Source organism: Silurus meridionalis, chromosome 2, assembly GCF_014805685.1.
Source record: "Silurus meridionalis isolate SWU-2019-XX chromosome 2, ASM1480568v1, whole genome shotgun sequence".
Classification (NCBI taxonomy): Eukaryota; Metazoa; Chordata; class Actinopteri; order Siluriformes; family Siluridae; genus Silurus; species Silurus meridionalis.
The window spans coordinates 13,779,365-13,804,836 of NC_060885.1; the positions used below are offsets into that span (position 1 = coordinate 13,779,365).

General features: G+C 37.1%; 2 protein-coding genes and 1 long non-coding RNA gene across 3 annotated transcripts; 1 reads left to right on the forward strand and 2 right to left on the reverse strand.

Annotated features, from left to right (window-relative positions):
- Nucleotides 1-4,031: 4,031 nt before the first annotated feature.
- On the reverse strand, nucleotides 4,032-15,958 carry LOC124394005 (interferon-inducible GTPase 5-like). The gene is given in 4 exon segments (XM_046862101.1): nucleotides 4,032-5,106; nucleotides 5,313-5,477; nucleotides 5,480-5,870; nucleotides 15,819-15,958. Coding segments are annotated over 4 exon segments (1,227 nt in total). The 5' UTR covers nucleotides 15,846-15,958; the 3' UTR covers nucleotides 4,032-4,462.
- LOC124394021 lies at nucleotides 6,947-9,171 on the forward strand. The gene is made up of 3 exons (XR_006927421.1): nucleotides 6,947-7,317; nucleotides 7,437-7,484; nucleotides 8,418-9,171. It is a non-coding gene; the product is annotated as an uncharacterized LOC124394021 (long non-coding RNA).
- Nucleotides 15,959-18,030: 2,072 nt separating the features above from the next.
- On the reverse strand, nucleotides 18,031-20,954 carry LOC124402071 (interferon-inducible GTPase 5-like). Its single transcript, XM_046874731.1, has 3 exons — nucleotides 20,858-20,954; nucleotides 18,794-19,748; nucleotides 18,031-18,459 (listed from the first exon to the last, which is right to left on the reverse strand). The coding sequence occupies exons 2-3, from the start codon at nucleotides 19,724-19,726 to the stop codon at nucleotides 18,202-18,204; spliced, it is 1,191 nt and encodes a 396-aa protein (XP_046730687.1). The 5' UTR covers nucleotides 19,727-19,748; nucleotides 20,858-20,954; the 3' UTR covers nucleotides 18,031-18,201.
- Between the last annotated feature and the right edge of the window lie 4,518 nt (nucleotides 20,955-25,472).

Consider the following 25,472-nt stretch of genomic DNA (forward strand, 5'->3'; position numbering starts at 1 on the left):
AACTGTTAGGAGGTAACAGGTAGGAGAACATGGATCCCGTCTCTGAGCAGACACACTCGCAGGGTGTTCTAGTTTGTCTTATTTTCACAAATACATGAAAATGTTATAATGTTACCAAATGAAAAAGCTTTTAAATGTGGATGAGAAAAAACAAACTTCACTTTTATAGCAATCAGCAACACGTTTTAAAGAGCTCTCAGAAGGTGCTTTCTGAACAGCAATGGCACAAGTCAGCAGTCAAGTGCAACATTCCCCCAGTATTTAAATAAGAGCTACTTCTTCTTGCATAATTTTTAGAAGTTTGCTTTTATTTCTTAGAAGTCTTGCTTAACTTGTTTACATATTCATATGATTTCCTCTTAAGTCTTAGTGAATTGCTTACCTCTTTCTTTTTCCCAATTTACATCATTTTCATACTTTTACATACTATAAAAATTCAGTTCCATTCAGAACAGAAGCTTACCAAAAACCACACATTCTTTTATAAATAAAAGTTGGTACATCACATTTGTATTAGACTATTTTGAAATAACAACACACCCCATTTTATATTATTATTTGAATAGTACATTTAGTTCATTTATTTGTGTAACATTCTTCTTCTTCTTCTTTCGGCTGCTCCCATTAGGGGTCGCCACAGCGGATCATCCGTCTCCATACCACCCTATCCTCTACATCTGCCTCTTTCACACCAACTACCTGCATGTCTTCCCTCACCACATCCATGAACCTCCTCCTTGGCCTTCCTCTTTTCCTCCTACCTGGTGGCTCCATCTTCAGCATTCTTCTACCAATATAATTCATGTCCCTTCTCTGCACATGTCCAAACCATCTCAATCTCGCCTCCCTCACCTTGTCACCAAAACATGCTACATGTGCTGTCCCTCTAATAAACTCATTTCTAATCTTGTCCATCCTCGTCACTCCCAACGAAAACCTTAACATCTTCAGCTCTGCTACCTCCAGCTCCACCTCCTGTCTTTTACTCAATGCCACTGTCTCTAATCCATACAACATCGCAGGTCTCACCACAGTCCTATAAACTTTCCCTTTCATTCTTGCAGATACCCTACTATCACAAATCACTCCTGTCACTCTTCTCCACCCACTCCACCCTGCCTGCACTCTTTTCTTTACTTCTCTAACACACTCTCCATTACTTTGCACTGTTGACCCCAGGTACCTGAACTCCTCCACCTTCTCCACCTCTTCTCCTGCAACCGCATCACTCCACTGCCCTCCCTCTCATTCACACACATGTACTCTGTCTTACTCCTACTGACTTTCATTCCCCTTCTCTCCAGCGCATATCTCCACCTCTCCAGGCTCTTCTCAACCTGCTCTACTCTCACCACAAATCACAATATCATCTGCAAACATCATAGTCCAGGAGACTCCTGTCTGACCTCGTCCGTCAACCTGTCCATCACCACTGCAAACAGGAAAGGGCTCAGGGCCGATCCTTGATGCAGTCCAACCTTCACCCTGAACCAGTCTGTCGTACCTACTGCACACTTCACTGCCGTCACACTGTCCTCATACATGTCCTGCACCACCCTCACATACTTCTCTGACACACCTGACTTCCTCATACAATACCACAACTCCTCTCTTGGCACTCTGTCGACGCTTTCTAAATCCACAAATACACAATGCAATTCCTTCTGTCCTTCTCTATACTTCTCCATCAACATCCTCAAAGCAAATAAGGCATCTGTGGTGCTCTTCCTCGGCATGAAACCATACTGTTGCTCACAGATGGTCACCTCTTCTCTCAGCCTGGCTTCCACTACTCTTTCCCATAACTTCATGGTGTGACTGATCAACTTAATTCCCCTGTAGTTACTGCAGGTCTGCACATCTCCCTTATGCTTAAAGATCGGTACCAGCACACTCCTTCTCCATTCCTCAGGCATCCTCTCCCCTTCCAGAATCCTGTTAAACAATCTGGTTAAAAACTCCACTGCCATCTCTCCTAAACATCTCACGCTTCTACCGGTATGTCATCTGGTCCAACCGACTTTCCATTCTTCATCCTCTTAATCGCTGCTCTCACTTCCTCCTTACTAATCCTATCTACATCCTGCTTCACCAACTCCACATCCTCCAACCTTCTCTCTCTGTGATTTTCCTCATTCATCAGCTGCTCAAAATACTCCCTCCACCTTCTCAACACACTCTCCTCACTAGTCAACACATTTCCTCTCCATCCTTTATTGCTCTAACTTGCAGTACATCCTTCCCAGCTCGGTCCCTCTGCCTGGCCAATCGGTATAAATCCTTTTCTCCTTCCTTAGTGTCCAACCTCTTATACAGCTCCTCATATGCCTTTTCCTTGGCTTTCGCCACATCCGTTTTTACCTGCTGCCGCATCTCCTTGTACTCCTGCCTACTTTTCTCATCACTCTGTCGATCCCACTTCTGTTTTGCCAACCTCTTTCCCCTAATGCTCTCCTGCACTTCCTCATTCCACCACCACGTCTCCTTGTCTTGCTTTCTATTTCCAGATGTCACACCAAGTACTTTTCTAGCTGCCTCCCTCATCACTCCTGCAGTAGTTGCCCAATCATCCGGCACCTCTTCACCACCACCAAGACCCTGTCTGACCTCTTCCCTGAACCTCACACTACACTCTTCCTCCTTCAGTTTCCACCATCTTATTCTTCTTTCAATCCTTACTTTCCTCCTCTTCTTCTTTGCCTCCAAAACCATCCTACAGACCACCATCCGATGCTGTCTAGCTACACTGTCCCCTGCCAACACCTTACAGTCTCCAATCTCCTTCAGGTTGCATCTCCTGCATAGCACATAGTCCACTGTGTGGACTATGTTATTTGTGTGTTATTTGTGTATAATTAATGTTATTTGTGTAACATTCATTATACTATATTTCTCATCAATTTACATTTTTACCTGTTTTTTTTTATTATTTGTCAGCACCATTTTTCACTAGTTACAAACAAAACCAAATGCATTTTAATTGGCATAATGCTCAAATTATTTTGGAAGATTTATTCAAACTATTTGTTATCGATTTCAACAATTTTAGCTAAATGAATCTGAATGCAAATTGTGACATTTCACAGTAGGGATCTGAAATGAATACAAAAACAGGCTTTGGGAAACTCAAAAAGGGTTCTTTATTTCTTATCCATACTTATTTCACACCCACACACATTCTGTTCCACACACACACACACACACACATCAATTGAACATACCTTACTTAGTTTTAAATGATGTTGCACAAAAGATTTAGCTAAATAATGAAATATTGCAAATGCTAAAGTGTTCCAACAAGAGCAGATAACAGTAGCTTGATGTCGCTTATTGGAAAAAGCCTGGTCACCTTGTTCAGCATGAAATCAACGAAAAAACTACTTTTTATCTATGAACATAAAATAAATGTAAACATGTCCATACATGTATATTGACACTGAAATAACTGCAACATTGCTATTAATATTTTTTCTGGAATGCTGAACACATTAAATACTTGTTATATACTACTTATAAGCTATACTTAATATCATACTGATATTCATACATTTGTTAATCTCTTTTAATCGTTCATTCATCTTCAGTAACCTCTTTCTCATGGTCAGTGTTCGAGGGAACAATAGACAATGCAGGGATACACTTTGGGTGTGTTTTCAGCAGACAAACCAACAACCAGTATGTATTGGGAGGTGATGAACTGGAAAACTTAAGTGACCTCTCAGTGATGTATCTGTTATATTAACTAAAAGATAAAGATATGCTGCATTTAGATTTAATGTTTGCTAATTAATGGTCTCCATTAGTTTAAGAACAGGGAATTGGAATTGAAACTCTCATCAGAGTTGTGCTGTGGTTTATCACATAAAGCAACAGTGGCCCATTGTCCAGGAAAGATGCAATGTGACTCTCTAAACAAAGTTACAATTTTCCCCAAATATTTGCATTCAGAATTCAATATTTTTCTAACAACATTAAATAGTAATGTGCCCTGTTAAACATATGTTCTAAAATAGGAAATACATGCACTATAATAATGAAGAATTGTATTTATTTATTCATTTTTTTTTTTGTTGAAAATGTTTTCCCACATCATTAGAACAGTAGATCCAAACCACACAAAAAAGTATTCTACAACATTATTTAGGACAACAGCCCTATATAGCACAGCAAATACAACAGTATAAACATATAACATTATTGTTTTTTTATTAGTGAAAGGGAAACTTGTGGTTGAAATTATACGACATTGTTGTTGTTTTTTCTTTCTTTTAAGATAATTATTTACTCTGGTTTCTTTCAGTCAGACTTAAAACCGTATCATCAACAACATAAATCACAAGTTATTATGTAAAAAGAATGTCTTAATCTGATTAGACATCAACAATTAAATAATAAGCTGTATTCAATTACGGGAATGGGAATATGATGCTGCAGTGCCTAGTTAATTAAATAGATTGAATCATTAATCAACTGATGACTGCAAAGCAGCCATGAGCACATTGCGAGCATCTTTAGCGAGTTCATTAAGACAACGCATCAGCATGTAGAAAATAGTACCAAATGACAGTGACCCAGCTACCAGAGATCCCAGAAAAGGAATCAAACCAAGCCAGTATTCTGCTGCTGTTTCTACAGCAAAAAGACTTGCATTTGGCAGCAACTTAATAACCAGATCTTTGGTTATTTCTTCATTTAGAGGACATTTCAACACAGATTTTAGCTCATTAACTGACTTCCCTGATCTATCAGACAGTTTCTGTAAAGAGTCTGGGTCCAAACCAAAGGCATTATAATATTTTTTTAGCTCTGTCACCAATATGGTCACATCTACACTGATTGATGCAGCTGCATTTAAGATGGGTATTGGCACAGCTGCAACTGAGGCAGAAAGCAGAGCCAACTTCCAGATGTTTTTCTGCAGTGACTTCTTTTTCCTCTCATTGATCTCTAGAGTGATGTTTGGAAGTGCCAGCATCAGTACATCTCTCTTGTACTGGGGAAGTTCCTGCTCTATGGTCTTCTCAAGGTGGTTGAAATCATAGAGACTCAGTTCAAAGCAAGAGATCAGGAAGACACTAGGAGACTGTAGACCAATCTCTTCTAGACCTAGAATAAAAAGGGATTTAAAGCATTTTAAAATGGTCATTTACTAATACACTGATCTAAAACAGTCAATAATCAAATATCATCATTGTCACCTAAATGTTACTTCCCTAATTTTAATGTATTTATAAAAAATATATGTAATGGTATTAAATGAGTTAAAAGTTGACATGAATGAGTTAATGTAATGTGTAATCTTAAAAGTAAACCTTTAATGCAGTCGTTTCGAATTAAATCCAGTGTCTGTTGTTCATTAAAAGTCTTCTTTCTTTTCTCAGCTTCAATGTTGCTGTCGATTTTTGAACGAATGAAATAAAACTTCTTTTTCATTTTATCTATTTCTGCTGCCAGATTCACATGGCATTCTCTGAACGCTCTGATGCGATGATGATGAAAAAATCATATTGTTTAAAATTAACCTGTTTGAGATATTCATCGGCTTTGAATCTGGGGGTTCCAATGCCTGGGAGATCCCACAATTTGACATTTGGGAATTTGGGATAAGGGTAAGCAGCAGGTTTTGTAGTTGTTTCAACAACACCAGTTGCTGCAGACCCTTCATCTTCATCCCCTAAACCCCTGAAGGCATTAATAAATGTGGACTTTCCAGATCCAGTCTCTCCTGTTACAGCTATATTCAGTTCCACACTGTCTAGCTGTGCAAAGTAATCCTTAATCTTGTCAACAGCTGATGGCAGATCTTCATTGGCTAGTGACATTTTAATGTCTTCAATTTCAGCATGTTCAACGAAGTAAAAGTCACCCATCTAAATAGAAACAAACAAACATTTTTTTAACTCATTGTTGCTCACACATGCACACACTAAATTACTAAAAATGTGAAATTCAGTATATTACAGAATAATGTAAGGTCACATAACATTCAGTACAAATACAATTTCACTTCTTAGCAGATATCACAGCCTTCAAACATGGCCCCAGGGACTGCTCACTATCAAAACTTTTGTACATTTTGTAAATTTGTTATTTTTGTCTTATGGTTTTTTTCCTTATGTCTTTAATTTATAACATAGGCTGCTAAGGATACACAGAGTAAGAATTTGACTGTATGGTGTTACAGACTGTGGTTGATACAGACTTGACGTGCAGTAATTCACTGCATGATCATCAATGCTGGGAGGTGCGCTATCTTGTTGCTCATTTAAAAAAAGGCAAGGAAGATCGTGCAATGCTAGTTTTCTAGTCTAGTGAGAGAATGCAAAAGTGTCATATTTTAAATGTTCGGTTAACAGCATTAGTGATTCACATCGACAACATCAGAGATAACGTCTGTCTAAACTGAGCAATGTCCTGCTGACCTGGATGCAAATACAGGTGGCTCAAAAGAAAGTGAAATAGGCTTGTCTCACGATTTTGATGGTTTGTATTTGAGAAATGTTTGTGTGTGTATATATCTGTATATATATATATATATATATATATATATATATATATATATATATATATATATATATATATATATATACACACACACACACACACACACACACACACAGAAACACACACACACACATGTACACATATAAATATACACATACACATACACACACACAAACACACACATAAACACATATACACACACACACACACACACACACACACACACACACACACACACTCTTCTGTATTGTTGAAATATCAAACTCTTGATGTCACCCCAATGAGGATGAGGTTCCCCTTTTGAGTCTGGTTTCTCTCAAGGTTTCTTTCTCATAACATCTAAAGGGGTTTTTCCTTCACCACAGACACCATGGCTGTTCATCAGGGATAAACACACACCATTCACCTTAACTGTTAAATTCTGTAAAGCTGCTTTGAGACAATGTCTGTTGTGAAAAGCGACTTGACTTGATACGACAATTCCTCTCCCAGCTTTTAAAATACAGACAGGCATACTTTTAGTAAACTACATTCACTTTTGCAGAATGATTCCTTTAAAAAAGATATTAGAGACACCAAATTGATGCTTTTTTCTGTTTTAGTTATGGATGAAGCAGAGCAAAGCATTGTAACTAGTGCAATTAATGATGTGCTCAAATACTTTTCTTCTTCAGTGCTGCAATCAGTTGTGGAGACATTGAATTTACTTGCAGTATCAACACCTGAAGATTTTAACTGTTCAGGAAGTAGATCTCCTGCCAGTATTATGGCCCTTTCAAGCCAGAAAACTTGTATCTGCTTGGAGCTGTATAGGTAGGTACATTTCATCTTATGATTTAAAAATTTAAATGTATTTATAAATTATTTGGTTCCATAAGTGATCAAATATAGGTCATTTTTCTTGTTTTGTCCTGATTCTTGTCTTGGCGAAGACATGGCGGTAGACAAGTTACCAGCAACACAATGCATCATTGTCTGAGGTAAGTTTGAATAAATAATATTTATTGCTATATTTTACAGTTTATTCACAGTTAAACTGCCGAAGGAGGAGAAGGAGAGGAGGAATACGTCTACAGAGACAGCAGGAAAAGGAGAAGTGTAGGAGAGTGGAGGTTCGGGTTGGTACTTTAAATGTTGGTACTATGACTGGTAAAGGGAGAGAGATAGCTGATATGATGGAGAGGATAAAGGTAGATATGTTGTGTGTTCAGGAGACCAAGTAGAAAGGGAGTAAGGCCAGGAACATTAAAGGTGGGTTTATCATGACTGTTCTATCATGGTGTGGATGAAAAAAGAAATGTTGTAGGGGTGATTCTGAAGAAAGGGTACAGTAAGTGTGTAGTGGAGGTGAAGAGAGTTTCTGATAGGGCGATGATTGTGACTCTGGAAGTTGAAGGGGTGATGATAAAGTGCAGGAGAGCATAAGGAGAAAGAGGATGGCAAAATAGAATTGGGATCAACATAGTGATGAGAAAAGTAGACAGGAGTACAAGGAGATGCAGCAGCAGGTGAAGAGGGATGTGGCAAAATCCAAGGAAAAGGTATATGAGGAGCTGTATGTGTCAGGAATTCAGGAGTTATTGTTTGTTGGTATATGCATAACCCTATGTGTTCCTTCCCTTTCGGACTCTACACTGAGAGTCCAGCCCAACTTGAGTCGATTTACAGTAGCGTCCATAACCTTCAGAAATCAGAACAGGTATGCAACTATGTAATGACTATTTTAGCATTATAGTAATGTACTGTAAAATACGTATGACTGCATAGTATTGCATAAACATTTGTAACTCTAAGCCATCCATTTACTACACTGCATTGAATGAATGAGTTTGGTTATCATGCTGTACTAAATTTTTTTGTAAATGGCTTACAGATCCAATGCTGGACACATACTGTGTTTGAATTCTGTACAGAGTGTAAAGGCTAAGACATCATCGAGGACGAGGACACTTGTTTACAGATGTACAAGAGACTGCAATAATAAATATGGTTTTGGCCAACAATGCAATTAGGATTCGAGAGATAAGAGAGCATATCTTGAGTATTGACACCATATTTAACAACATCAATGCTGTAAGCCTGTCGACCATACAACGCATCCTCCAACGGCAACAAGTGATGATGAAACAACTTTACAAGGTGCCATTTGAGAGAAACTCTGACAGAGTCAAGAATCTGCGACATGACTTTGTAGAGGTATGTATGCAACACTACTTCCAGTACTTCAGACATACCATATTTACTCATTTGTATATCATTTTGTCTGTTACAGAGAGTATTGGAGATGGATGCCCATGTAATTCGTCATGAATTTATTTATGTGGATCAGCTTGGCTTCAACCTCACCAAAACCAGGCGCTGTGGACGAAATGTAATAGGACAGAGGGCAATTACCAATGTCCCTGGACAGCGTGGGGGTAATATATTCATGTGTGCTGCCATCACTCAAAACGGGGTCCTCCATCACAATGCCACACTGGGTCCATACAACACCGGCCATATACTCACTTTTCTGGATGCAATTCACACAATGCTTGTCCCTGATCCAGATCAGGCACCTGCTAGGTTTGTGGTTATATGGGACAATGTTAGTTTTCACCGGGCTGTTCTGGTCCAAAACTGGTTTGCCACCCATCCACAATTTGTAGTTTTGTACCTACCCCTATATTCACCTTTTCTAAATCCCATAGAGCAATTCTTCTCAGCCTGGCCACTTCTCCAGGCAATGGAGGACGCATGTGGGATCAATGTTAGTTGCCTCTGTTCAAGGTTGGATACACCATGCTAGGAGATACTTCCCTTGATGTTTGGCAAGAGAAAACGTAGCTTGTGATGTGGACGAAGAATTGTGACCAGACCCAGCTCGGAGAAGAGATGAAGCTTAGCAATGGGGACTGCACCCCCCCTCCCCCCTGCCAATTCCTGGACCGGGAGCCCACACACAATTTACTGTATTCTACTGTAAAGAATATGCTTTTGGTTTACATGTTTATTGTTTTGTTGTATGCTAATGTATACAACAGTAATTTTTGGCCTAATACATATTTTCTGTTTCTACATTGCATTGCCGTTTCTGGTGTACTTGTTACCCCTCTCAGCAGATTACTTTCACTGTAGAACATTGTATGAAATTGTATGAAATTGTATGGCCTATGAAAGACCAAAGAGCTTTAGATTTAGAACAGCAGTGTTTACATGGTATATCCAGAAATTTATTGTTATGAAAGAAGTGTTTGCCATTTGATGCAAATGCTTCATTTTGACATGTGTTTATGGCATTTTGAATGCAGTGTTGCATTTTGAAGGAGATGTGAGCTATTTTGCATTTTGTGTGTACAGTTTTGAGAATTGTGTGTAGAGTTTTGGAAATAGGAGACTTTGTTTTAAAAACGTGTGTAAGCAATTGGTAAAAACTGTAACTGTCCGTGTGGAAACATAGCAAAGGTTCCGTTTGGTTTCCTGATGATTTGCGTAATTTAATCCCCCATTATTACTTTAAAACATTTACAATAATTTTTTGTTTTCATGCTCTATGTTGAGTTCGGTTTCATTTATAATAAACATACATTTGTATAACGCATCAATATTTTTCCATGTCTATGTTGCTTAAAGTATTAAAAACAAGAAGTATTAATATATGGTACATTTAGAACAGATAGAAATGTGCGATTAAGTTGCGATTAAATATTACATTTGATTGACAGCCCTAATATTAATATGATGTGAGGTCCAGTTACCAACGTGAAAGATAAAACAGGAAGAAGTAATAACTACTTTTTACTCAAGTACATGTCAGAGCCAAAACTTCTTTACTTTCACTTGAGTAAAAAAGTATAATCAGTACTTCAACTTTACCCGAGTATTTCAAAACATGAGTATCTGTACTTTTAATTAAAGAAGGTTGTGTGTACTTTTGCCACCTCTGCAAAGCACTATTTATTTAACTAAACTTCACTATTTAAACTATTTACACAAATACAAAAATTTTTAAATTAACGTTACCAAATGAAAAAGCTTTTAAATGTGGATGAGAAGAAACAAACTTCACCTTTATAACAGTCAGCCAACACGTTCCAAAGAGCTCTCAGAAGGTACTTTCCGAACAGCAATGACACAAGTCAGCAGTCAAGTGCAAAATTCCCTCAGTATTTAAATAAGAGCTACGCTTCTTTGCATACTTCTCAACCGTTCCCTCTTATTTCTTTATTTCTTTTAAGTCTCGCTTAACTTGCTTACATATTCATATGATTTCCTCTTAAGTCTTAGAGAATTGCCTACTTCTTTCTTTTTCCCAATTTGCATAATTTTTATACCGCTTCATTTCTCACTATTTCTTAGTTCCCATTTTCTACGAAGCTCCTTTTGTTGCAAGAATATTTACTTTTTTTCTACACCTTTTTAAACGTCTCTTACATCTGCCCTAGTGCTGTTCACCTGAGCAGGGGTTTTGCAACCTTGCTATTTAACAATGTGTAAATTCTGCCATGATAATGTACCTAAGGTAATGTATTTTGTAACTGAATATAGTTGATGTCTAAAACTTAATCGGTGATTATTGTTCTTACCCTTTATTCTTATTCCTTCATAAAATATAATATCCCCATGCATACTTCTTTTCTTGTTGTGCTGTGTTCTGCTTGGTTACATATATCAATAAACTACCAAAAAGACCGTCTCTCTTTTGTTGTCTTTGTTTCACCGCACCCAGAGATGGCAAAAGTACATACATCCTTCACTTAATTAGAAGTACAGATACTCATGTTTTAAAATACTCTGGTAAAAGTTGAAGTACTGACTATACTTTTTTAACGTTAGTCAATGTATGTTAGTTCAAGTTAAAGTAAAGAAGTTTGTACTCTGACATGTACTTAAGTAAAAAGTAGACATTAATATTACCTGTTTTAGTGTCAGGCTGGTAACGGGACCTCACATCATTATATTAAGGCTGTCAATTTGATTAAAACATTTAATCGGAATTAATCGCACGATTTTCATCAGTTAACTCACGATTAATCACATGTTTTTATCGGTTCTAAATGTACCTTAAATTAATACTTTTCACATTTTTAATTCTCTAGTCAACACGGGCATAGACAAATATAGATGTTTTGAGAAGAAGTATATATATATATATATATATATATATATATATATATATATATATATATATATATATATATATATATATATATATTTGAGTAAAAAAAGGACGTCGCTGCATTTTTTTTATTTCGCCTCTTTAATATTCAATAATTTATATTATTATTTTTATTAAAATGGTCAAACAAATATGCACGCTGCATTAATCGCATGTTAGAAAAAATCAAAGTAAAAATTTGTGCTGTTAAAATAAATTTGCGTTAAGACGTTATTAATGTGTCAATTTTGACAGCCTTAATTAATATTAGTACAAAACTAATTAAAAATGTTGTTATCTAATAAATGTATCCACCCTGAACAGTCACCATATAAAACACAAGCATCACTCACTCCCTCTGTCTCATCAATGTTTGTCATATTACTAACAAGCCTGGTTTGGAAAATTCTAATGCAATCTTCTATATGATTATTATATAAAATATAATATCTATATATAAAATCTAAATATAATTATCACATCATAAATTATGCTAATAATATTAATGTTAACTAAGCTTATACTCAGTAATGCTAAACAATGCTAGCATAAGCTAAATTATACTATTTAAACTACATTTCTTTTTTACTCTTCTTTGGAAAATAGTTTTTGTAAAGGCACAATATTGCATTATACTTGAGGCTTATTGAAGCAGGTGTTGCTATTTAGGTTAATGATATAGGGTATATGGTATATGGTATAATCTCTGGTAAGGTTTTTAATACTTGTATATGCATCCTCTTATGCTAGTCAAGAGTCATGTGGTTTTACATTTATCTATTTTCAGTCCAGCTGTCCAGCTACACTTGCTGCAAACATTTTAAGCACTTGGACCATAAAGCAGCCTGGACCATTTCAAGTCAAGTAAAGTCAAGAAGCTTTTATCATTTCAATCTTATCTAGCTGAACACTGAAATGAAAATGAAACAACGTTTCTCCAGGAACCTGGCGCTAGAGCTACATCAGATAACATAGAGCTACATAGCATAACACAGAGCTAAGGACTAAAAAACAATTTGTCCATAAAGTGCATTGTGTGCAACCTAGTGCAAACAGTGCAAACAGACAATACAAACAGAACAGTGCAGGGCAGATACACAAAATACACAAAGTAGCGCCAACCAGTATATATATTCTGTATTATTATGTTACAGTTCAATGTGCAAAAAGGAGAACTGTATACAAACAAAGCACTTGTAAGCATATACACTTCTGTATTTTAGCAGCTGGTGGCAAAAATGTATGTACAACAGCAACAATTGTGCAGACTCAGGCCTTTTCCATCATCGTACCCCAATCTTTTACTTATGGTCTACTAAGACTGATCCTACACCTAATATAAAAGTCCAGTCAAAATCAAGTCAAAGTGAACTTTATTTTCATTCAGCAATGTTTTGTGAAATGAAACTGCATTTCTCCAAAGGCTATATGTGCAAATGAACATATAACAGTCAGTAGGCAAGACAGGTAACAGATAGACAGCACAATGGACAGTAGACCAAATTAATGGATAGCATAATAGACGTTTTTCTTAACGTATAGTCTCTAAATGCAGTTATTATATTTTAACTCATTATATTATAATGAGTCCTTGCCTGTTATTTTCTAGCTACTTAAAATGACTTCTAAACTACTGTCAATAATGGTAAGTCTTTTTTACATATTGATAAATATTGTTCAAAGTAAAGATTTCAACAAGCGCCAAAAAAATAACCAAAAAAAAGTTAATTACATTAGGAATTATTTTAGGTAGCTAACCTGATAAACTGTGTGACTACACCTGCTCACTAATCTAGCGTGTTTAGACTTTCACCAGCACCTAGGTGATGAAAGTAGTAGTATACAATGTAGGTGTACACAAATCTTTACCTCTTATAAAGGCAAGAGGGAGAACACAGGAAAAGCCAGATAGGCCTGAATGTCTGTATGGGCTTACAATGAGCAAAGATGGGGCTAACACAGGCTCTTCAGGGTTCTACTTATAAACCAAAGGCTTCGCCATGTTTGTTTGGGTTCATGTCTTCTAATTTCATGAATTTCTGTCAACCACTTAATGATAATAGGTAGATGGCTCCAACTATAGAAGGACAGCATCATGGGTGGGCAATGTTACAAAGTTTTCCTTTTTTTTTTCTTTCGGGCCATTTTTTAAACTCATTGTTATTAACATTAAACAGACTACAAATATATTTTGCTTTTCTTTTAATTAACATAATATACACTGCCCCTCCAAAAAAAGGTCAAACACTAATATTTCGTTGGACCGCCTTTAACCTTTTGTGCAATCACCGTGGCATTGTTTCGATAGGGAAAAAATCATTGATGAAACAACCTGGTCATTCAGTATATTCAGGTAGTCAGCTGACCTCATTCTTTGGGCATATAACGTTGCTGAACCGAAAACTGACCAGCTGCAGCAACCCCAGATCATAGCACTTCCCCCACAGGCTTGTAAGGTAGGCACTAGGCATGATGGATACATCAGTTTTATCTGCCTCTCTTCTTACCCTGATGCGCTCATCACTCTGGAACAGGGTAAATCTGGACTCATCAGACCACATGACCTTCTTCCATTACTCCAGAGTCCAATCTTTATCTTCCTAGCAAATTAAAGCCTTTTTTTCTGTTTGGCCTAACTGATAAGTGGTTTTCTTAAGGCTACACAGCTGTTTTGTCCCAATCCCTTGAGTTCTCTTCTCATTATCTGTGTGGAATTGCTTTTACTTTTACTATTACATATGGCCAATAGTTCTACTGTTGTTTTCTTACTTATTTGTTTAGTTAAATTGAGGTGGTGACTTTTTTGGGATGGGCAGTGTATTTAAAAACCTTATTAAGCAAACAAACATTTAACAATATATGTCACACAAAGCATATTCAAACTGTCACGTGATGTCTCTACATTCCTTCCCCTTTTAATTGTTGTGACCTGTTCTGAAAACAATTTCTCAGGAATTACAGATGTATGACACAGTAATCCCAATATATATAAATGAGCAAATATGACAAAATGCTGACTTGTCTGTACAATGGGGGGAAAAAAATACACAGCAAAAGAAGAAACTATTTTTGTTAAGTAAAGGAAATATTAAACTCATTTATTTAAAAAATTAGGTAGGAAAAAAAATCTAGGTAGGATTGATATTTATGTGAGAACTGATGCTCTCGGTACAACAGCAGTATCTAAAGTTTTGATACTTCAGGACTGATCTGCCAGTCTCTAGACAGCATATAAAGCTATGTGAAAACCAAAGTGAATATGAAGAATGTTAAAAAAAACACCCACTGCAAATTCTATGCATTTATTTATCGGGACATAGAAATATAATAAAAAATAAAAATAAAATCATCTGGTCCTATGCAGGCCTTAGAATGAATTAAAAACAACCTCAGATGGACAACACATGACATATTACACTGTCATAATTTATTTTACAAAAATTAAACCAAAACCGGAAAGCCATGTGTGCGAAACTAAGTATACTTTGTTAATTAATAACTTGTAGAACTACCTTTAGCAGCAGTAACAGAATCATTTTCTGTATGACTCTTACATCACTGTGGAGAAATTTTTACTTGCTGTTCTCTACAACGTTGCTACAGTTCTTTTAGGGTTGTGAGCATTTGTTTATGCATAGCTCTTTTTAGTTCCTACTACAGCAATTGTAATTGTGTTTTTGAGGTTAATTGAGGTTTAGACTTTGACTGGACCACCTTGATTCTGTTCTTTCTCATCTATACTGCATACTACTACATAAATGTACATTTGTACATTTTAGGCTCACTGTCCTGTTGTATTACCCAACTTCCCCAAGCTTTAGCTGTAGGACAAATGGCCTTATATTTGACTCTTGCATACTTTGGCAGCTGTAAGATTGTATTTAGTTTTTTCACACATGGCTTTTCCATTTTGGTTTTATTTTTGTCAAAATAAAAAATAGCACAATGTAATATATCATATATGTCATGTATGTATTGTTTATCTGAGGTTGTATTTACCTCATTTTAAGACCTTAAAGGAGAAGATAAAATGCTGATACATAACACTATAGAATTCAAAGACGGTGTACTTACCTTTTCCAATTATTGTTGAGCTAGAAACAGCAGAGCAAAACACAAGAGAATATCTTATATTTAAAACTTGTGTTTAATTCGAAAAAAAAAAAATGTATCCTACCTTTACACAGGAGAATAAATATCTCATATACCTGTTTACTTGAGAAGGGCTGATATGCAATGGCAAATGTGCTGTTGCTCATAGATAACAATGTTAACTAACTCCACCCAGTGTTTGAAGGTAACATTCACGGAAGTATTTTATGAATTGGGCATGGCCAAAGTGAGGAAGAGCTCCAGGAGGTGCCTAACATCCTCTGGGCCAATAGCAAACAAGATGTAGGTCTGTGCCAACCTATGCATGTTATACCTAAATCAGACTTTAGGCCTTGCAGATTGCAATATCCACCAAAACAATAGCTCACTGGAAAGATCTACAGGCCTACAGTGCACAAAGTTGGACCCCTGAGGCAGAAGGGGCCTTTAAAAAGTTAAAAAGGGCTCTTTAAAACACACCTACATTGGGCATTCCAGATCCTAATAAACAATTCATACAAACAGTAGATGAAAAACACGGATGCATGATATCTGTTCTGCTGCAAGATCATGGTGGCAAAAATAAGACCAGTAGCATCATTTTTAACCAAACTTGATCCAGTGGCAGCAGCACTTCCAATGTGCTTCAGGGCTGTGGAAACTGCTGAGAAGGCTGTGAATGCCTCAAGAGACATAGTGGGATATAGTATCTTAACCCTTTTGGTCCCACATGCAGTTTCACAGCTTCTCCTAGAACAAAAAACAGCACACATGACAGTATCAATATCACACTATTCTCCTCAAAATGCGAAATATAACTGTGAAAAGATGCACTGTCCTTAACCCAGCTTCTCTTCTTCCCACAGAGGACGATGGAGATTTTAGCTTGCGGATTTTAGATTTAGACTTCACTCGCATATGTGTCAGGGAATTCTATTTCCTACAAAAACAGCTGTTTGTTATTCTTTGTTTAAGCTTGGAGACAACCCAACTTAACAAAGACAGTGTTTAAAATCAGCAGAAGTAACACAAACGGAAGGTCTGATATGAGTTGTAGCTTTCCTATAATCATTGATTAAATGCAATGAGATTTTGTGTAAATTGTAATCTATCTAACTATGTTATCAACACTTTTTATGGTCTGTGTAGTTATAGATGAACTTTCTTAAATTTTTCTCCAAAAGGACAAAAAGAAGAGATATGTAATGGAAAATTTTAAGACCTTCGAAACGTGCTTGTATACACGTACAACTCAATTTCAATAAGGACAGATTAGAGCGCAACACACCTACATGCACGTACAGGAAACCACACTGCCAGATGGAACATGATTTTTAGGGAACACCTTAAGGAACTGAAAACTTGCTCAAACTAACGGCTGCTAGACAAGACAGGATATATAATCCTTAGAGAGAGCACACAATGAGGGCTCTCTCTCCTGACAGCGTTTTCAAATGCTACTGTACACGAGACGATTTTGTTGTTATCCTGACTCCTTATTATTATTTGACAGAGAGAGTAGAGAGATTTTCATGACAGGTGTTTTTAGAGACAAGAAAGGAGATGCTTTCTGTTTGTAAACTCAAACCAAAACACCATTGCATTGTCAAGTATCCTGCTTCGATACACAAGTTTGGCCCACTAATAAGATTGTGAACAATGAGATTTGAAAGCAAGCATTCCTATTTTAAAAGATGTGTGAGAAGACCAGTGAAAACAACTGTGGTAGATGACAGGACATCTTTTCCAGGTAAAGAAAAAAAAAAAACATTTACAACTGGCCAAATCACAAACACCCGCCAGGGCATAGGTGTGTCTGTGTCTGTCACAATCTACAATTAAAATGCATACTTTGGTTTACTACCAGATGCAAATGGAAATATTAAAAATTGGAAGTGCTAGAATTGGCTAAATATATCTAAAAACAAAACACAATGATTGTGGTCAATCATTAGGCAAGCAAAATATATATTTTTTGTGTGTATGATTTCTATTGCCAGATTCTTTGAAATGATCTGATGCTATGTTGATGAACAAATCATAATTTCCAAAACAATCCTGTTTAAGATATTTATCTGCTTAGAATTTTGGTATAGGATTAAATCTCACAATGTGCGCCACACAGAGCCCTGACCTCAACCACACTAAAATTCTTTTGAAGAAATTGTAATGTGTCCCAGACCTCCTTATAAAACCTCAGTGCTCAACCTCAGCAGTGATCTGTGGCTTAATAGACAAAAAATCTTCAAAGCAATGCTGCAAAATCTAGTGAAAAGTGTTCATAGAAAAGTTGAGGTTGGTGCAACAGTGAAGATGCAGTGTAGTAGTTTTATTTTAAGAATGGACAGTACAGTTTTTGCATTTTATTAAGAGCTAAAATAGCTTTTATTTCCTTAAAGTGTAGAAACAAGAAACTTTAATGGACTCATTTAGAACAAAAATTATGTTCTTATATAAAATATTCCATGTTATTTAGGTGAACCACAAAGGGATTTTTGTATCACTCTTTGTCCATCTTCACTCAGATCATTCAGTGCAGATTTGAGCAGGAAGTAAGAGGCTACAAATGAAATACCACCCGCAATAACATAGCCAAGAATTGGGACCCTGCTCTCCAGCTCTTTAGCCAAGAATTGATGTCCTGAGGCTACCTGATGTAGCAAGTCTTGCACTGCATTTGCTGACAGCTCTCTGCCAACTGTGGAGGTTATCTCACTCTGAAGCTTCTGTAGAAAGACATAGTGTGGGAAATTGTAAGAAATTTAAATTACTGGTGAAATATAGACATGTAAATAGATATTCAAAGTAACACCTGTTATTTGGGTTTATTTAGCTTGCTTATTCATCTAGAACAACTTACAATTGAGATGCAACTAAAATAAAAACTAACTGTGGAACCTTGTAAAAATCTGGCAGATTTTCCTCTAAATGTGATGCAGTAGCCAATACCCCAAACCACTTCTTTCTCATACAGTAACCCACTGCATTTTGTTGCTTGCACTAATTATCTTTTAAGAACTAAAATCGAAATAAATAAAAATATAATTCAAAGTACTGTACCTCAAATGATATGCCTGTTATATTCGCTAATCGATGAAGAGAATTTGCATCTAGACAGAATGCTTGCTGATAATATTTTAAAGTCTCCATCAGTTTGGGAACAATAGAATTGGTTGAAGCTCCCCCTGTGACAGTGCTCAAGCACACCACAATTGCTTTCTTCCAAACATCTTGAGCAAGTGCTTCCTGTTTGCTTTGTATAATCGATGCACTAAGGTTGGGTAGTGACAAGAGCAGAGCATGTCTCTTATGTCCCTCCAGTTGCTCTAGCAAAGTCATCTGGAGTGCAGGGAAGTCATAGCACTGTGGACGAAAGCAGGAGAGCAGAAAAACCTGTGGTTGTTCTATTTGACCATTTCTTAGATTCTTTTCACAGTCTACACGGAGTAGGTTCAAGACGTCATCATCAGACAAACCTCTCTGACTCCTGCGTCTAGCATTTGCCTTCAAATCTCGATCCACTTTGTTCCTGATTAAATAAAACTTCTTTTGAGCTTTCATAATATATTTAGCCAGTGAAGAATGACATTCTTGAAATCTATCAGATGTGACAATGATGAAGAAGTCATATTTTAGCAGATCAACATCCTCCAGATAGGTTCCAGGCTGAAAAGAGGGGGTCCCAATCCCTGGTAGGTCCCACAGCAAGACATTACTAGCAGTGGGATGTGAGTATGGTAAAGCATTCTGAGTGGTTTCTGTTACACCTGTCTCTGCTGCTTCAGGGTCATCATCAGAAACCCCACGGAAAGCATTGATAAAAGAGGACTTGCCTGCACCGGACTCTCCTGTAACTGCAATGTTTAGAGTAACAGATTTCATCTCTAAAATCATGCCTTCAACCTGTGCCACAACATCCGTGACCCCACGGGAGTGCATTAAGCTGTTCATCTCATTGATCTCCACTTCACTTATTGTACCCTGGGATGCCATGATAATGCTGAGTGGATAAAACCTGCCAAATAAAAAGGTAAATAAATGTAAACAACAGAATGGTCCCAGTTTATTATACATTCTTATATATATATATATATATATATATATATATATATATATATATATATATATATATATATATATATATATATATATATATATATATATATATATATATATATATATATATATATATATATATATATATATATATATATATATATATATGCATTCCACTTTTAGTCCAATTTTGCTTCCCTTCACTCTTCTGGGAAGTTGTTTCACTAGATCTTGAAGTGTGCTAATGGATATTTGTGTTCATCAGCCACAAGCTATTATGAAAGGCAGGTGCTGACGTAGGTGAAGACGCCTGGGGCGCAGTCAGCATTCCAGTTAATCGCAAAGGTGTTCAGTAGAGATTAAATCAGAGCTGTATAGCAGACCACTCAAGGTCTTCCTCTCCAAAGCCTGTAAACCATATTTTCATGAAGCGCACTTTGTGCCCAGGGGCAGTGCCATGCTGGAACAGGTTTGGGTTTCAAAGTTCAAGTGAATGCATAATGTATGCTTTCTCTATGCAAGACTCAAAGCACTTTTGTACGTCGATCTGGATAAGGGCGTCTGCTAAATGCCGCAAATGTAAATGTAATGTTATTATACCACAAAGACGTCCTGTACAATTGAGTGCCTTCAGCTTTGTGGTAACCGATTGGAAATGAACCACATATAGCAGGGAATGGTCAGGTGACAGAATACTTTTGGCAATATAGTGTGTGTGTGTGTGTGTGTGTGTGTGTGTGTGTGTGTGTGTGTGTGTGTGTGTGTGATCATTGGCTTGGCCGTTTTGCCTCTACTAATGAAACTGAAAATACCAATAACCGATTATTTTCTTTCATTTTCTTTCTGTCACACAGATTTCCCGTTTGTCTCCTGTATCCTGTTTTGTGTTTTGAGCTTTTAAATTGTTCGAGTTGCATTGCGTGTTATTGGTTACTGCGTTTGTTCTGCGTTAAAATAATTGTTAGTTTTATTTAAATAGAGTGTCGCATTACTCAAACCAATAACAAATAGACTTAAAAATACGTTTTAATATATGAACTAGTACCAAAAATTATAGTTCTATCCTACCTCTACACTGGAGAACAAATACGGAAGAATGCGTCTCCGACAAGTGAGAAATTCTCTCTCTCTCTCTCTCTCTCTCTCTCTCTCTATCTATCTCACTGACACACAAAGAGAAAGCGAAAGTTGCAGGGAGAAGAGGTGATGAAGTTGGAGGAGTTCCTGGTTTGGAGACCGCTGTGGCGACCCCTAACGGGAGAAGCCGAAAGAAGAAGAAGTAGAAGACTGTATTGTATATATTAATAATTTAACAGTTTAGATTGGTTAAATAGCATAAAACATTGACCCCTCTGCATAAGACCACTCAATTTAAACCTAAATTAAGATAAGATAAGATAAGATAAGATAAGATAAGATAAGATAAACCTTTATTCGTCCCACAGTGGGGAAATTTCTTTGTTACAGCAGCATGAAAAAAATAATAAAAATAAATGCAAATATATAAAAGAACAGACGAATAAGACATACTATAATATACAACTATATACACGACACAATGTATAAATACAGATGAGGGAAAGTACGTATTGCAGGTTGTATTGAACACAGGTGGTATTGCACGTATTGCAGGTAATATTGCACGTATTTCAGGTGATATTGCACATATTGCAGGTAATATTGCACTTATTGCAGGTAATATTGCACACAGGTAGTATTATTAAATAGTAAAACAGTAAAAAACAGTAAAAAAACGGTAACTATTACACCATTGAACAGTAATAGCAGTGTGTATTTTGGTTAATGGTTCACTGGGAGCAGCTTTTATTGTACAGTCTAATAGCAGCAGGGGGAAAAGACCTTTCTTTATCGCTCCTTCAGACACTTAGGATGTAACAGTCTGTCACTGAAGGAGCTGCTCAACGAGGTAACAGTTTCATACAGGGGGTGGGAGGCATTCTACAGTAATGATGATAGTTTTGCCACCATCCTCCTTTCTCCCACCTTCTGTACAGTGTCCAGGGGAATCCCCAGGACTGAGCTGGCCTTCCTGATCAGCTTGTCCAGTCTTTTCCTGTCTGCAGTAGAGATGCTGCTACCCCAGCAGACCACTCCATAGAATATGGCTGATGCCACAACCGAGTCAAAAAAGGTCTTCAGTAGCTCTCCCTGCACTCCAAAAGACCTTAGTCTCCTCAGCAGAAAGAGTCTGCTCTGCCCTTTCTTATAGATTGCCTCAGTGTTGTCAGTCCAGTCCAGTTTGTTGTTTAGGTGAACACCCAGGTATTTGTGAGAGTCCACTCTCACAATGTCCTTTCCCTGAATGTTTACCAATGGAAGTGATGAAGTGTGTTTGTGTCTGTAGGTGACAGGTTGCTGAGCTAAACATGAAGTCTGCAGTGTAGATGGTGAAGAGAAACGGGGCAAGAACCGTTCCCTGCGGGGCTCCAGTGTTGCAGACAATAATGTCAGACTCACAGACACGAGTCCTCACATACTGTGGTCGGTCTGTGAGGTAGTCCAGTATCCAGGCTGACAGATGATGGTCCACTCCCATGTACACCATCTTATCCCTCAGGAGCACAGGTTGGATGGTGTTAAAAGTACTAGAGAAGTAAAAAAAACATGACTCTCACAGTGCTCCCAGCCTTTTCCAGGTGTGAAGTAGCCCGATTTAGGAGAAAGATGACTGCGTCTTCCACTCCAATGCCAGGTTGGTAGGCAAACTGAAGTGGATCCATTGATGGGCTCACCAGAGGTCGGAGATGAGTGAGCACCAGCCTCTCCAATGTCTTCATCAGATGGGAGGTCAGTGCTACTGGTCGGTAGTCCCCAAAGTCTTTTGGGCGCGACATCTTTGGAACAGGCACCACGCAGGATGTTTTCCATAGCTGTGGCACCTTTCCCAGCTTCAGGCTCAGGTCAAACATGTACAGCAATATGCCACACAGCTGGTCTGCACAGGTCATTAGTAGCCTGGAACTGATGCCGTCTGGGCCCATAGCCTTCCTCGCTTTGATCTTCCTCAGCTCCATTCTTACCTGGGCTTCTGTAAGGGGCAGTGTGTATTGGATGGAGTGTTGGCTGGAGGGAATCGGCAGGGGGGGGAAGTTAGGTGAAATAACTTGTAAATTCAGTTACATTTTGTGGCTGATCACTGTTTTTCAATCTGGACTTCCAAACCTCACAGCTGATGAGTGGTTTGCGTCTCTATTTTTGCTCCATGCCTTCTTTGAACGTTGGATTGTTGGAACGTTACCTTCAACCCTGCGCCGTGGAGGTTGCTGGTGATGTGTGACTTGCTGACTTTTGTTTTGGGAGTTATCTCCTCACAATGTATCTGTGATGATGCATGTGGTGTCTGTCGTGTTTTTTCTTATTATTAGATTTTTTTAGAACATTCTAAGCTGTTATTGGTTTTGCCCTATCTCTGTGCCATAACATGCCATAACTCAGATTGAGTTTACTTCTTTTCACAACTTTAAAATAGCTGTTTTTTCTTCCAAAGACAGCTCGCTGTTCTTCAAGTTGGCTTATGCCTTTTCAAAAGTAGTAGATGTTCATAGTTAAAAAACACCTGTTAGTTTCAGAGGGAACTGTACATAATTTTATGCAGTCTACTACTATATTCCAAAAGGTGGCAGCCTAAGCTCATATATACATTTGTTGGCAAGAACGCAACCACAGGTGGTGACATGGTTTTAGTAGTCTAAACATTATTGATAACAGTAGTACAATGAGAGTGAACTATTTATCAACCATGTATCATTAAGTTGTATTAATGAAACTTAAAAATAGATTTAAAAATTTATTAACAAATACAGTATTTCTTTTACTAACTAAACAATTAACATTAATCTATTTTTAATATAATCTAAATTCAGTCAAGTTTATTTAAGTCAAGTTTATTTCAAGTCAAGTTTATTTCTATAGCGCTTTTCACAACAGACATTGTCTCAAAGCAAATTAAAGTGTAAACTATCAGAAACTAACATTTAATTTTAAACAATCTAAAGATATGAATAATATGCACTATATTCATCATCAACAACTTCTTTTTCTTCTACTTTATGTCCTTTTTAATTGTGATCAGGGTCACAGTAGATCCAGGTGTTAATTTAATTTCAATATATTATTTATTCAAATAATTTTTTAAACACTGCAATAAGCTGGCATCATGCCCATACAGTATTTCCCCCTTTACACCAGATCCACTGCAACCCCAAGCAAGGTAGCTTTATCTTGTAGATTATTTAATAATTATCTTTCCATAAGGGCACCACGTTTGTTGCAGCAGGCAGCATTTCAGTCACACAGATCAAGGAGCAACAGTTGCTGGAGATGAATGCCTAAATTACATTTCCACAACAAGAACTGAGTGCTGTAACTGGGGACCATTTTCTTTCCTAATCATGGTCATTCTTGAGCAGAATTTTTTCTTAGCTGTTATCTTAGCTGAGTTGGTATTTAGGAAATAAATCTATTTGTAAATGTACCATAGTTAAATTACATTATTTGTTTGTGTGTGAGTATCTTTGCATGTATTTGCATGAGTATAGATGAGGTGTGATTAGTAGTGCTGATGAGTCATAAAAAGTCAGATGACTTGGCAGGAAGTGATAGAGAACTATAATGATGACACACAAACATGCTCATGCACACATGCATGTTGAGATTGGAGCAGCTTTTTATTCTACTAAATTGTTATGCTGTTGATTATATCACAGATAATAAGGTGTAATTACAGTATATTGTCAGTATTATCAGACAAGTGATCACAGATAGAGACCACTTCCTACTACTCTCTGTTCACTTAATCTATGCACAGAGCTGAGAGAGTACTATAGTTAATCTATATTGCATCCTTATTCAGTATGTCATCCAAATGGGTAAGAAGGAAGCATTTGTTTGAATTTAGGGATAAATTTGATCAAGCAAGTATTATTGCACACATACATATACACACCCACACAAACAGAAATTATTAACACCTGGTGTAAAAAAAATAAAATGAACTGTCTATTCACAGACAGAATCAATAGTTGAAAACAGTGAACACCTTTGGCAACACCTTGGCTGTCAGTAGGTTGGTACCTATGTTCATTTGGAGGAACATGAAAAAGCATATAAGGGCTAAAACTTTAACACTGCTTTGTAAAATTATCAATTGTTACAAATGCTATACAAATCTAATTGAATACATTTGAATTGAATATTCCTCCATCACCTTACATTATTCATGGCCAATAAATAGGAATGACCTAAAACTTAAATGAGTGTACAATTTAGCTATTCATACAATATATTACTTATAACCCAGCCATTAGGGTTGCACAGTGCAGTCTTATTGCCAGTTACAAGCCCAGATAAATGGGGAGTGTTGTGTTAGGAAGGGCATCCAGCATAAAACGTGCCAAATCAAATATGTGGATCACAAATCATATTTTCGAGACCTGGGTTACCAACGACCGCCACAGGTATTGTTAGCCAACAGGGTACCGGTGGAAATTGGGCTGCTGGCTGAAAGAGGAGAAGGAGAGGAGAAAGACGTCTACAGAGACAGCAGGAAAAGAAGAAGTGTAGGAGAGTGGAGGTTCGGGTTGGTACTTTAAATGTTGGAACTATGACTGGTAAAGAGAGAGAGTTAACTGATATGATGGGGAGGAGAAAGGTAGATATGTGT

Coding starts and splice junctions, on each gene's coding strand:
- LOC124402071 (XM_046874731.1), bottom strand. CDS start 19,726: ATGGCATCCCAGGGTACAATAAGTGAAGTGGAGATCAATGAGATGAAC. Junction 18,460..18,793: donor TAACAGGCATATCATTTGAG/GTACAGTACTTT, acceptor GTCTTTCTACAG/AAGCTTCAGAGTGAGATAAC.